General features: G+C 38.0%; 1 protein-coding gene across 2 annotated transcripts in view; it reads right to left on the bottom strand.

Annotated features, from left to right (window-relative positions):
* Nucleotides 1–12,799, bottom strand: part of ABCB7 (ATP binding cassette subfamily B member 7) — a 64,415-nt gene extending 51,616 nt beyond the window's left edge. Inside the window, exons 1-2 of one of the 2 annotated variants that reach the window (XM_036271104.1) lie at nt 12,628–12,799; nt 121–207 (exon numbers count right to left, since the gene is read on the bottom strand). In XM_036271104.1, coding sequence (XP_036126997.1) covers nt 121–207; nt 12,628–12,795 — 255 coding nt within the window. In that variant the 5' untranslated portion in view covers nt 12,796–12,799. The remainder of the gene's footprint in view (nt 1–120; nt 208–12,627) is intronic. The other variant, XM_036271105.1, reaches the window with a different exon arrangement.
* Nucleotides 12,800–14,679: the final 1,880 nt, after the last annotated feature.

Raw genomic sequence — 14,679 nt, 5'->3', positions numbered from 1 at the left:
AGAAAACCTGCAGTTACATGAGTTAGTCAAAATATTTTGGAATATGATCATCTTTGATATACCTTCTATGCAAACACAGTCATCTGTAAGAATTTCCAGTTACTTGTTATTGGCTCTTACCCCTTCTTTTGGGTCTGTGTGGAGTCCTCCTCCTGCATGACCATGCCAACATGTTCTCTTTTCTATCAGCGGCCATGCCTGGAGTGCCTAGTTGAAAATGATAGCAAGCCAAACATTAGCCATTACAGAATATCAGATCGTTAAAAAGATGATCCAGTATATTAGCTTTCTTACTGTCATTTGCTACTATGATACTGTGTAATATGTTACTCTATCATTGTCAAGCAAAGTATATCACACACTTAATTAATGATATCTCATTTGCTTTCCATGTGTATACAGTTTTACTTTACAATTTAATATAGATTTTGCACAACTGATTATTTTGCCTCACATATATACACTTAGAAACAAAGTTTTTTTTTTTAACACTTCACAGTCTATCTTATGCTATAGCAACTTGCACATGTTTTTTCTCTCCTGTTACATGTTAAATGTCTTAAGATTAGGGACAGTCTCTTTTATCTATCTCCCATGGAACATACCACAACGTTTTACACATGCATAGGATAGATTTCAATGCTTGTTGGATTAGCTTATAAAAGAAGAGCTATCTACAAATATTCCAACTAGCCCTGAAAATACTCATACATCTTGTCTATTATTTTTTTAAAGGCCTTAAGATTATTGCTCAGGTTTAAAAAAATAATGATCTTTTCAAGTATTGATAGATTTCTTTTCTATCTGTCTATTTTTTATTTTCATTTTTAACTTTATTTTTATTGTTGACATTATTAAAGATGTCCCCATCTCCCCACCCCCTTTACTCACCTCCACCCAGCCCCTGACACCTCTTCCCTCTGGCCATCACCACACTGTTATCTGTGTCTGTGGGTTAGGCATATATAGTCTTTGGCTAGTCCCTTCACATTCTTTCATGCAGTACCCCCTTCTCCCCACTAACAGCTGTCAGTCTATTCCATGTATCCATGCCTATTTCTATGTTGTTTGTCAGAGTTTATTCTGTTCATTAGATTCCACTTATTAGTGAGATCATATGGTATTTGTCTTTCTCTGACTGGCTCATTTCATTTAGCAAAATAATCTATAGGTCCATCAATGCTGTTGGAAAAGGTAAGAGTTCCTTCTTTTTTTTTGTTTATAGCTGCATAGTATTCCATTGTATAAATGTATACTACTGATTTTTTTCCCCCCACTCATCTACTGAAGGACACTTGGGCTGTTTCCAGATCTTAGCTATTGCAAGGAATGCTGCTATGAACACAGTGGTGCATATATTCCTTCTGTTTGGTGTTTCAGGACCTTTATGATATCTTCCCAGAAGTGAGATCACTGGGTCAAAAGGCAGTTCCATTTTTAATTTTTTGAGGAAACTCCATACTGTTTTCCATAGTGGCTGCACCAGTCTGCATTCCTACCACCAGTGTACTAGGGTTCCATTTTCTCCACATCCTCACCAATACTTGTTTGTTGATTTATTGAGTTTAGCCATTCTAGCAGGTGTGAGGTGATAACTCACTGTGGTTTTCATGTGCATCTCTCTGATGATTAACATTTTTTAACAGTGATGTTGAACATTTTTTTCACGTGTCCATTGGCCATCTGTATGTATCTGCCTATTTTTTAATTGTCAGTTTAGTACTGGTTAATGGCACTCAAACTTGAGAAGGTTGTTAACCTCTATTCCATTATCTCCCCAAGGTCTAATTAAACAGAGACATGATATAGAATACAAGTGTATTTCTGGTAACATAATTATTGCCCAAAATAATTGCATTAGCTTTTCAAATGAAAAAAAAAAAAAAAGCGACCTTTTCAAAAGATATTGTACCCTCTCAAACATACATAAAAATGTCTTAATTTTGCTGCCTCTCACTTATGTCATTTATGTATCTGAGCCCTGAAAATCTGTCAATTTTTTTCCTGAAAATATCAATCTTCTTTTCAATAGCACTTTGAAAATTCAAAAGGGTGACCATAACTTATACAATGGCTAGAACACTTATTTTCACATAATGCCAGGAAGAAAACTGGCAGCTCTCTTAGAAGCATTTTAAAAACTGTTTGTTTTCTCTTATGTTTTTTTTTTTTTTTTTTAAAATATCCTCGGGTGAGGATTTTATTTTATTTTATTTTATTTTATTTTATTTTTTTGTACAGATAGAGTGGGAGGGAGAGAGAGAGAGAGAGGGAAACATCGATGTGAAGGGACACATCGAGTGGCTGCCACCCGCACGACCAACCAGGGCCGGGGACAAACTGCAACCGAGGTACATGCCCTTAGCGGGAACCGAACCCGGGTCTCTCCGGACCGCAGGCGGACGCTCTAACCGCTGAGCCAAACCGGCCAGGGCTTCTCTTATGTTTTTTAAAAAATATTTGTCTTTATTGATTTTAGAGACAGGAAGGGAGAGGGGGAGAGACAGAAACGTCAATGAGACAGAACATCGATCGGCCACCTTCTACATGCCTCCCACTGGGGATCAGGCCCACAACCTGGGCATGTGCCCTGACCGGGAATCAAACCGGTGACCTCTTGGTGCATGGGTCGACGCTCAACCACTGAGCTACACCGGCTGGGCATACAAGGTATTTATTATTGTTATTATTATCATTCCCATTTTACAGACTAGATACTGAGGCTCAGAGAGGCTCACACAGCCAGGAAGTGGTAGAATGGAAATGTACATTCCTAACATTATCAATATTAACAATATCAGTAACACTACTGGAACTAGTAAGCTTACTAATTGTCATCTTCCTGATTGATAACCTTGAATATCTGGTTAATTTTGCTATTGTTTACATGGCACACTTGATGTTGTTTAATTTTCAGCAAAATCATCAAAGTAATTGTAATGATAAAAATAAAGAGTGATACCACCAAAAGTGGCAGATTAAGGAATTTCAGAAATGTGTACTCCACCAAAGCAATGATTAAGTTGTCAAAAACTGACAGAAACAACTCTTTTAGAACTATGGAAGGTAATTCAACTAGGGAGTACATATGAAGAAAGAAGTTGCTAAATTTCAGTAGAGAGCATTAGTATATTTGTGCATACTCCATTCTCCAGTTCCAGAGGCAGCCATGGGGATGGATGGCATCTCTCATTCCTGGTATGGCTTCCTGGTACCAGAGGCTGGGAAATATGGGCTTCATTCTCAAAGAATTGTGATTGTGTGTTCTGACTTGCATGGCACCTCCCTGAACACCTGGCTTACCTTGTTTTGCACCCATCAGAACTACCTTGGGGTTGGAACAACCTTCAATGTTGTTTGTTGGAAGAATACAAAGGCATATACTAGCTTTTAAATATTAATGCATTTGGGGCAAGGGGATAACAGGGGGCAAGCAGGAGACAGAATAAAAAGCCTAGGAATGAACAGTCTGAGGAGATCCCTGGGAGAATAGAGCTTTGAAAAGACACTGCAATATAAGATTATAAAAGTAACAAAGTTTAATAAAGAAACAGAAAGTGTAGCCCTGGCCGGTTTGGCTCAGCAGTTAGAGCGTCAGCCTGCGGTCCTTAGAGACCTGGGTTCGGTTCCCACTAAGGGCGTGTACCTCGGTCGTGGTTTGTCCCCGGCCCTGGTTGGGTCATGCAGGAGGCAGCCACTCGATGTGTCCCTTTCACGGCAATGTTTCTCTCTCTCTCTCTCCCTCCCACTCTACCTGAACAAAAAATGGAAAAATGTCCATGGGTGAGGATTAAAAAAAAAAAGGAAGAAACAGAAAGTGTAAGTATTAACATTATCTATTATGATGCCAAGAAAAATTTAAAATGTAAAGAAACATTTACAAAAATGAGATATTAAATATACCAAAATTAAAGATAAAAGAACAAACAGAATGCCAAGAGGAGAAACAACAACAACAAAACAACCTATCATCTAGACATATTCACTTAGAAATATCAAAGTAAAATACAACATTCTACAAGAGGCTAGAAAGAATAAATAACATAAAATAAAAAGAATCAGATTGACATTAGACTTTTCAACAAGTTAGATTGGATGCAAAAAGATAATGGAGTAAGATTTTCAAAGCCTTGAAAGAAAAGAATGTCTAACCTAGAGTTTTATATACAACTGAACTGTCTTTTGAATATGATGGCATTATGGACTCAAATTTACATGAGTCTGGTCATTTTGTAAAAAATCAAGCTGTATACATATGCCATTTGCCTTTTTCTGCATATATATCATACATAAAGAGTTAGAAGAGTGACGTCACAAGATATCAGAAAAGGAAGTCCTAGCACTTATTCTCCCAAGGAAATACTAAGTTAATAATGACATATGGACAAAAATACCTTTAAGAGAATTCCACTGTGCCCTAGACAATGACAAAGTCAAGAACAGTTGCACTGAAAAAGATAAAGACCAATTTCACTTTATCTACATAAACCCCTCCTATAAGATGGCAGAGCTTAGCACCAAGAAAGATCATCCCATCCTGAAACTTCACCAGGTGACAAAAGAGAATGAAACATGTATCCAACATCCTAGAATTAAGAGCTACCCATGGTACTGGTTTCTGTCTCAGCTCACTAATTAGTACTGATGGAACCAGAAAAGTTTGGATGCCTGGGGACAGCTAAGAATAAAGACAAAGCATCTGGTGTGTTGCTACAGTTAACATGGCTTTGCACAATTGGGAGAAGACTTGGGCTTCCCTTAAGTTGTGGAGGGAGAGCAGTGGAAAATGCATCCAACATCCCAGACTATTGGAGACCTGCCTGAGGGGTTAGTTTCTGTCTCACCTCACTTGAAACTCTGACAAAACAAGCATAGTTTGATGCCTGGGAGATACTGAGAACAATGGAAAGTAATGAATGGCTTGCATACTCAGCATGATCAGGAGAAGGTGCACAACTCAAGGCTTATACCATGGAAGGGAAAAAAAGAAGTGAAGCACGCATCCAACACTTTTCAGGAGGCTGTCCAAGGGACCAGTTTCTGTCTTGCCCAACTCATAGCACAGATTAGACATGGCATATTATAGATGCCTGGGGCAGCTGAAAACAAGAGATACCTTAGTAATGCACTACTACTTCAGAGAACCAGTAGTATAAAAGATAGTCACGAGAAAGAGCAAGAGATTATGAGCCCTGAAAAAAAGAAACCAACAAATCCCTCTAATTACAAATCTATAAATACAAGTCCATAAAAATACATCCATGAGCCCCCAAAATCTCTAGCTGGAATAGTAAGCATAAAAAGAACATGGAATCCATAAAAAGAACCAGTCAAAAATGAAGAATAGAATAAATGAAAGAAAGACTACTCTAGAAGGAATCAAGGACAGAAAAGATGAAGAGGATCGAATTAGCAATTTGGAATGTAAAGTACCAGAAAACACCCAATTGGAACAGCAAAAATAAAAATTAAAAAGTTTTAAAAAATAAGGATAGTTTAAGGGACCTCTGGTATAACATCAAGTGTAACAACATTCACATCACAGGGTTACTGGAAAGAGGAGGGGGAACAAAAGACTGCAAAACTATTTGAAGAAATAATGACTGAACATTATTGGGTAATGTCTGGAAGAACAGAGATTCCAAAACAAGATGAACCCAAAGAGGCCCAAACCAAGACACATCATACTTAAAATGGTGAAGGGTAAAGCAAGAGAGAGAAACTTAAAAGCAGTAAAAGAAAGACTCTTAGTTTTCTACAAGAAGGCTCCCCTAAGACTATCAGTATATTTCTCAACACAATCTTTTTAGGCCAAAAGGAATTAGAATCAAATATTCAAAGTAATTATAATAATAATAAAAACCTACAACCAAGATTACCAAACAAGGCTATCATTTAAAAGTGAAAAAAATAAAGAGTTTCCTAGACAAGTAAAAGCTAAAGGAGTTCCTCACCACCAAACCAGTATTACAAGAAATGTTAAAGAAACTTCCATAAGAAGAAAGGGAAAAAAGAACATATACATGAATTATAAAATGGCAATAACTATTGACCTATCAATCATCATTTTAACTGTAAATAGATTAAATGCTCCAATAAAAAGACATAGGGTGGCTGAATGGATGAAAAAGCAAGACCCATACATATGCTATCTATGGGAAATCCACTTTAGATTCATAGACATATGGACGGAAACTAAAAAAATGAAAAAGACATATTTCATACAAATGGTAACAAAAAAAAACTGGAGTAGCAATACTTGTATCAGACAAAATACTTTTTTTTATCCTTACCCGAGGACATTTTTGCATTTATCTTCAGATAGAGTGGGAGGGAGAGAGGTAGAAAGAGAGAGAGAGTGAAACATCGATGTGAGAGAGACACATCGACTGGTTGCTACCCACATGACCCCAACTGGAGCCGGGGACAGACTGCAACCGAAGTACGTGCCCTTACCAGGAACTGAACTCGGGATTCTCTGGTCTGCAGGCTGACGCTCTAACTGCTGAGCCAAACCAGCCAGGGCTAGACAAAATACTTTGAAACAAAACAAGGCTATTATGAAAGACAAAACAAGACATCAAATAATGATAAAGAGATCAATCCAACAAGAGGCTATAATTCTTGTAAATATTTATGCATCCAATGTAGGAGTACCTAAATATATAAAGCAACTACTGATGGTCATAAAAAGAGAGATCCACAGTAATACAGTCATAGCAGGGGACTTTAACACTCTACTGACATCAATGGATAGGTCTTTGAGACAGAAAAATAAGGAAACAACAGCCTTAGGTGACATATTAAATCAAATAGATTTGATATTTTTAGAGCATATAAACACAAAGCATATACATTATTTTCAACTGCACATAGAACATTTTCTAGGACAGACCATATATAAGGACAAAACACAAGTCTCAATAAATTTAGCAAGATTGACATTATCTCAAACAACTTCTCCAACCAAAACACTAAGAAAATCTATTACAGGGAGAAAACTAAAAAACACACAAACACATGGAATATAAATAACATGCTATTAAACAGTGAATGGGTTAACAATGAATTCAAGGATAAAATTAAAAGAAAATGAAAACACAATGACCCCCAAATCTGTGGGACACAGAGAAAGCCGTCCTAAGAGGGACATTTATAGCAATACAGGCAACCTCAAGAAACCAGAAGAATCTCAAATTAAAAAATCTAACCAGCCTGGCCGGTGTGGCTCAGTGTTTGAGTGTTGACCCATGCATCAAGAGGTCTCCATTCTGATTCCCAGTCAGGGCACATGCCCAGGTTGTGGGCCTGATCCCCAGTGGGAGGCATGCAGGAGGTGGCCGATCGATGTCCTGTCTCATTGACGTTTCTATCTCTCTCCCTCTCCCTTCATCTAAAATCAATTTAAAAAAAATTTAAAAAAAATCTAACCAATCACCTAATGAAACTAGAAAAACAACAAAGAGTGGAACTAAACAAAATAGAGTCTAAAAAAAAAAAACAATAAAAAAAGATCAAAGAAAGCAAGAGCTGGATCTTTGAAAAGATAAACAAGATGGACACATCTTTAATCAAGAAAAAAAAAGACAGGATTTCAGTAAATATAATCAGAAATGAAAGAGGATAAAGGACAACAGGCACCACAAGAATACAAAGGATTATAAGAAAATACTATGAACAATTAATTATATGCCAAACAAAAGACAATCTGAAATAAATGAATAAATTCCTAGAAACATTAATGTTCAAAGGCTGCATCAGGAAGAAACAGAAAATCTGAACAGACCGATTACTACCAACAAAATCGAATCAGTATTCAAAAAACTCCCAACAAAGTCCTAGACTGGATGGCTTCAAATGTGAATTTTACCAAACGTTCAAAGAACTAACACCAATTCTTCTCAAGCTATTTCCAAAACTTCAAAAAAAGGAAAAGTTACCACACTGATTTTAAGTCCAGCACTACACTGATTCCAAAACCAGACAAAGATTTTACAAAAATAGAAACTATTAAGTCAATATCCCTGATAAACATAGTTGCAAAAATCCTTAAGAAAATATTAGTAAACCAAATTCAGCAATAGACTGAAAAGATCATACACTATGATCAACGGGGATTTATTCCTGGGATACAAGTTTGGTACAATATCCACAAATCAATTCAGGTCATGCACCACATAAACAAAATGAAGGATAAAAACCATATGATCATATCACTAGGTGCAGAAAAAGCATTAAAATATCTAGCATCCATTTATGATTAAAACTCTAAGCAACATGGGAACAGAAGGAGGCCATATGTGACGAACCCACAGCTAACATCATAGTCAATGGGAAGAAACTAAAAGTATTTTCCTTTGAGGAAAATGATAAAAGAAATGATGAGGAAAAAGATAAAGATGTCCACTTTTACCACTTTTATTCAACATAGTATCAGAAGTCCTAGCCAGAGCAATCAGACAATAAAATCAAGTAAATGGGATCCAAATTGGAAAGAAAGAAGTAAAACTGTTATTATTTGCAGATGTATGATACTATATGTAGAGAACCCTAAAGATTCCATCAAAAAACTATCAGGACTGATAAATGAATTCAGTAAAGTAGAAGGATACAAAGTTAATATTCAGAAATTAGATGCATTTTTATACACCAATAATAAAAGAGAAATTAAGAAAATTGCATCAGAAAAAATACTTAGGAATAGTCCTGGTTGGTGTTGCTCACCTGGCTGGTTGGCTCTCACCCTGTGCACTGAAAGGTTGTGGGTTCAATTACCACTCAGGGCACATGCTTGGATTGTGAGATTGATTCCCAGTAGGGGGCTGCAGGAGGCAGCCAATTGATGTTTCACTCTTAGGTCAATGTTTCTATTTCTCTCTCCTTCTCCCTTCCTCTCTTCCTAAAAAACAATTTAAAAAAAATCTATAGTACCCATAGCAATCTACAGATTCAATGCAATACCAATCAAAATCCCAGTAGCATTTCTTTGCAGAAATGAAAAACAAACAAACCCTAAAATTCATATGGAAACTCAAGGGTCCAAGAAGAGCCACAACAATCTTGAAAATAAAAAATTGGAGGCCTCACATTTCCAGATTTCAAAACATATCACAACACAACAGTAATAAAAACAGTATGGGACTAACATAATGACAGACATATAGATCAATAGAACTTAGACAGCCCAGAAATACATTCCTGCCCATATGGCATAATGGTCTTTTACAAGAGTGCCAAAACCACACAATGGAGCACAGTTTCTTAAACAAATGGCAAGGGTACACTGGATATTCATATGCAAAAGAAGGAAGCTGAGTACTTACTTTATACCACACAAAAATCAACTCAAAATGGATTAAAGATCTAAAAATGAGTACAAAACTATAAAACTTCAAGAACAAAACAGAGGGAAAATGTCATGACGTTGGTTTTGGCATTGTTCTTGGATACGACATCAAAAACACAGGCAACAAAAGCAAAAATAGACTAGTGAAAGTACATTAAACTTTAAAACTCTACACATCAAATAAAACAATCAACAGGGTGAAAATGCAACAAACTGAGTGGGAAAAAATATTTGCAAACCATATATCTGATAAGGGGTTAATGTCTAAAATATATACAGGTAAATCATACAACTCATTAGCAAAAAATAAAAATCCAATTTAAAAAAGGAAGAAATGAATAGATATTTCTCCAAAGATGCAAATAGCCAACAGGTACATGAAAAAGGGCTCAACATCATTAATTATCAAGGAAATGCAAATCAAAACCACAATGAGATATCACCTGTGACCTGTGAGAATGGCTATCATCAAAAAGACAAGAGATGTTGGCAATGATGTGGAGAAAAAGGAACCCCTGTGCACTGTTGGCAGGAATGTAAACTAATTCAGCCAGTATGGAAAACAGTATGGAGGTTCCTAAAAAATTAAAAATAGAACTACAGTAAGATTCAGCAATTCCACTTCTAGGTATTTATCCAAAGAAAACAAAATCACTGTCTCAAGAGATATCTGCATCCTGAAGTCACCACAGAATTATTTACAATAGCCAAGGCATGAGAACAACCTGTATGTCCATTGACAGATAACTGGATAAAGAAAATATGATGTACTGTATATACAACAGGGAATATTATTCAGCCATAAAAAAGGAAATTGTGCTATTTGCAACAACATGGATGGAACTTGAGGGCATAATACTAAGTGAAAAGAGTCAGACCGAGTAAAATAAATAATACATAATCTCACTTATATGTGAAATCTAAAAAACCAAACTCAGAAACAGAACAGATTTGTGGTGGTGGTTGGTGGTGGGAGGTGGGGGAGTAGGGTGATGATGATCATAAGGTGCAAACTTCCAGTTATAGAATAAGTTCCTCGGAATGTAGTATGTGGCATAGTCACTATAGTTAACAATTCTGTATTGTATATTTGAATGTTGATAAGAGAGTAAATCTTAAATTATTATCACAAAAAAAATGCAAATGTGAGGTGATGCATATTAACTAAACATATTGTGGTGATCATTTCACATATACCTACATATACCAAAATCATTATGTTGTACACCTTAAACTAACACAGTAATATTACGTCAATTATATACAGTGTAAGACTGGGAAAATAAAAACAAAATAAGCAAACAAAAACAAAGTCAGTCTCAGGTATAGGGCTATATAAGATTAAAAGTCAACTAAAAACCAGAATCAGTTTTGACATGTATGTGTGTGAATGTGCACATTGTGTTATCAGTGGTTTATTTGGAGTTGATCACAATAACCACCAAATGTTATGAAGCAATAAACTGAGCACTGGAATAATTTAATTTGAATAATCTTGATACAGTTAAATATTAACTCAAACTAATATTTTTTGTGGGTATGGGTGGGAAGCTTCCAGAATTATGGAACAGTGAAACAAGTGGTTGGCAACTCAAGTATAAATGTTTTTAATTTAAATTTGCCATATTAAAATATATTAAACAGTTGGCATATATAATTTAAGCTTTCTTCTTTTCTCGTTTGCACTATTAATTTACCAAGCAAATGTTTCTGAATTTGCTTCTCCAGCCTAATCTGCCACTTCCTATCTTGAACTCCTCACTAGTGTAAACCATATGCAGTTCTACAAAAGGTCCACATTTTCTCTTACCTCTGGGCCTTTGCACATGCTATTTCCTCTTTAGCTAACTTCTTGGGCCTTTGCACATGCTATTCTCTCTTTAACTAACTTCTTCTAATGTTTCAGTTTTTTGTTAAATATCAGTCACTGAAGGCAATTTTCCCCACCTCAAGATTAGACTCGATGCCCCTCATGTATATCTTCCAGTACTCTGGGCCTTCCCCATCATTGCACTAATGTATTATAATTGCCTGTTTACTTAATCTCTTTGCCCTACTGAATTTTAAACGCTTTTAAGGACAGGGCCTGTATTTTGTTCCATTCACAGCTACAAAGGTGTTCATTAATTATTGAATGAATAAATTAATTCCACATGCCTGGCATCATCGCCAATTCTCCCTGCTTGAAATGTTCTCCCAGTTTTCTCACCAGTATGTGATTCACTCTATAATCTGGCCGTTCATTATCACTATTTACTCTGGATGCCTACAGCCCTTAGTGCTTACACTATTCATCTGAAATTTAACCTACTACCTTGATTTTAGTTACTCTTACAATGCATAGATCTTATGTCCTCAATGAAATTGACCAATCTTGAAGGCATTAATGTATGTTTCTCTTGGTACCCCATTATGTAGCATAGTGCTTTTACATGGTAGATATTAAATATTTGTTGAAGAATAAAAAATGTAAGAGGCTGTTTCTCATACAAAGCTGACAATACTTTAGTAACACTGATGAACAAGTGGTGGCAATTAAGTGTTTTGTCGATATGTAAGAGATAAAAAGATACACTGAAGTAGAGCAGATACAATTTTTAAAATCCAATTGTTCTTGAGGGATAACCATGTATACAAATATTAAGAAGCACTATAACCATTGCTACATTAATTAAAGATAAGTAGCCTTATGTTTTCCAAAGCGACCTGTGTACACGGAACACGATTTTCGGATCAAAGGACAATCGTGTTTACATATAAATTTCGGACGGTCTATGTTTTGGCGAGGAAGATAATTACGGTCTGGGCTTATCAAGGAGCCCTGTCAGCGAGCGGGATAACTGGCGCCAACTCCATTCGCCGCTTGCTGTCCCTCCAGGACTCTCCAAATGCGAATTCCGACAGACCCGGAACCGCTGGCAAACCGGTCCCAAATTCCGTTGCTAACTGGAAAGTAGCCCGGCGCTGCTTACGTTTACAAAGTAAGCAGGACGGGAGTAGTGACTACCCCATCCCTTCCACTGAGGGAACGGTGGAAATCCTGCCAGTCGCTGGCGTTCCGGGTGACCTCTGGACCGAACCTCCCGTCCAGCCCCAGCTGCTCTACCCCCGAAGGTGTCCTGCACTCCCTTCTCAAAGTACCCGCCCTAATGTCCTTCACTTACTGCCACCCCGAGTTAGCCCCGACCCCTTCCTTCCTGGTCCTTCCTCAGACTCGGCTGAAGACTACGTTCCCCGGTCCCCTTGTCCTTCACCCTCCGGTCCCTGTGAACGCCTCTCACCTGGGACACGCGAGCGGTTCCTAGGACGCCGAGCTGACGTGCCCCCCACTGCGGACTCGGTCCGCGCACAGTGACTAGAGGCCGGATCAGGATGGCGAGGTGCAGGCGCTTTTCGAAAGCAGCCGCCGCGGCAGCCCAGCGCCAGGAAGGTATCGCGAGCAGCGCCATCTTGAGCGAGGAAAGAGGAACCGAGAGCGGAGGATTGTGGGACATTGGCGGCCCGAACTGGGCTACCTTAGGCCTCGCTCCCCTCCCCCTCGCGTTCCCAACGCCCAAGCCTGGAAATAGCTTCTCCCAGGATTCAGGTACTTTGATGCAACCGCTATATGCCTTCTAGGGCGGACCTTTGAGAGTTTTTTCTCACACAACTTGGAACGTCAGAGTGATAGTGTCTTTTTCTCTTTTCCTAGATTTGCCAAATAAAATACAGGATGCGCAGTTAAATTAGAATGTCACATAATGTGTCATTTTTTAGTATAGGTATGTCTCAAATATCGACTTTGCTAAATATGGCAACCTTATCTTGTCCATCATTTCACTCTTCTCTTAACCACCTTCAACTCAGTGCCACACTACACTCTGCATGTTCCCTTTGCATGTCCTTATCTTCACTGTCTTGTTCAGTGACTCTTGAAGTAGATTAAACTACAAATACGAATTTCTCTCCATCAGAGAGAGTCAGTGCCTCTCGGCATTGTAAGCACTTTATCTTGCTGATTGCGCAAATTTGGTGGTGGTTTCCCTCCCGTCTCTTGCTTTGAGGACACTCACACACACACAGTTTGACTCTGCTAATTGGCTTCTCTAGCTCTTCCCTTTGTTTTCTGCAGCGACCTTAATAATTTCAAAACAGCTAGATTGGCTGAGGGATAGTAAATTGTAAATGTATGTGAAATCCATATTTTACGATAGGGTTATATTCTTTTGACACTACTGTCATCAAACAAAATGATGTTGAAATATGTCTACAGTTGTCTGGGAAACTGCACTTTCAAGTGTAAACGTTGCTTGAAACCCTGTAGACAGTAATGCAATTGAAATTTTATATTCATTACTGTGTTCTCAAACCTGTCCAACAACACAGGCAAATCATTATGAACTCCTTCTATAGAAGCACCCCAGACTGATGATAAATCTGACATGCCCTGGCCGGTTTGGCTCAGCAGTTAGAGCGTCAGCCAGCAGACCAAAGACTCCCCGGTTGGATTCCGATCAAGGGCACAAACCTCGGTTGTGGTTCAGTCCCAGTCTTGCTAGAGGCAACCAATCAATGTGTCTCTCACATTGATGTTTCTCGCTATCGCTATCTCTCCCTCTCTCTGTCTCTCTCTCCCTCCCTTCCACTCTATCTGAAGATAAATGGAAAATATATCCTCAGGTGAGGATTTTTAAAAAGAAATCTGATAAAGACAAAGAATATTCCTGGCCCAGGAAGTTAGCTTTACTTTGTTTCAAGATTCATATTACACTTCAGGTTTCCAGGTAACAAGATGTTTGAGCAGTTATTTAAATAAGAATAAATTTTCCAATGGAACGGAATCCCATATGCATGAAATGGCATGCTAAAAACAAGAAGGTATATGCCCAGGCCGGTTTTGCTCAGCAGTTATAGCCACCGCTGGAGAACCACAGTCAGGGGTTCTAGTCCCAGCCAAGGGCAGGGTTAAGGATTCCCAACTCTGGCCCTGGTCTGGGTCCTTTGGGAGGCAACTAATGGCTGTAATATTTCTCTTTCTCTCTCTCACTCCCACTCTAGCTAAAAAAAAAAAAAAAAAAAAAAAAAAAAAAAAAATCAATGGGGGAAAAATATCCTCAGTGAGGATTAAAAACAAGAAGGCAAAAGAAATTTATGGAGTGTGTGGCAGGGTAGTAGGAGATGAGCCTGAGTGAGCAGTGGCCTGATGATGAAAAGGCCTCTAATAAGTTAATATTTGATCCTGCAGCCAGTGAAAGGTTTTAATAAGGAGAGTAACAAGATCAAATTCGCATGTCCATTAAACCACTCAGGCTTAAGTGGGAAGGTTGGACTGGAGAGAGTTCAGATTGGAGTCA

Source organism: Molossus molossus, unplaced genomic scaffold (assembly GCF_014108415.1).
Source record: "Molossus molossus isolate mMolMol1 unplaced genomic scaffold, mMolMol1.p scaffold_m16_p_2, whole genome shotgun sequence".
Classification (NCBI taxonomy): domain Eukaryota; kingdom Metazoa; phylum Chordata; class Mammalia; order Chiroptera; family Molossidae; genus Molossus; species Molossus molossus.
The sequence above is the reverse complement of the archived record's forward strand: the minus strand, read 5'-3'. Positions and strand labels throughout refer to the sequence as shown.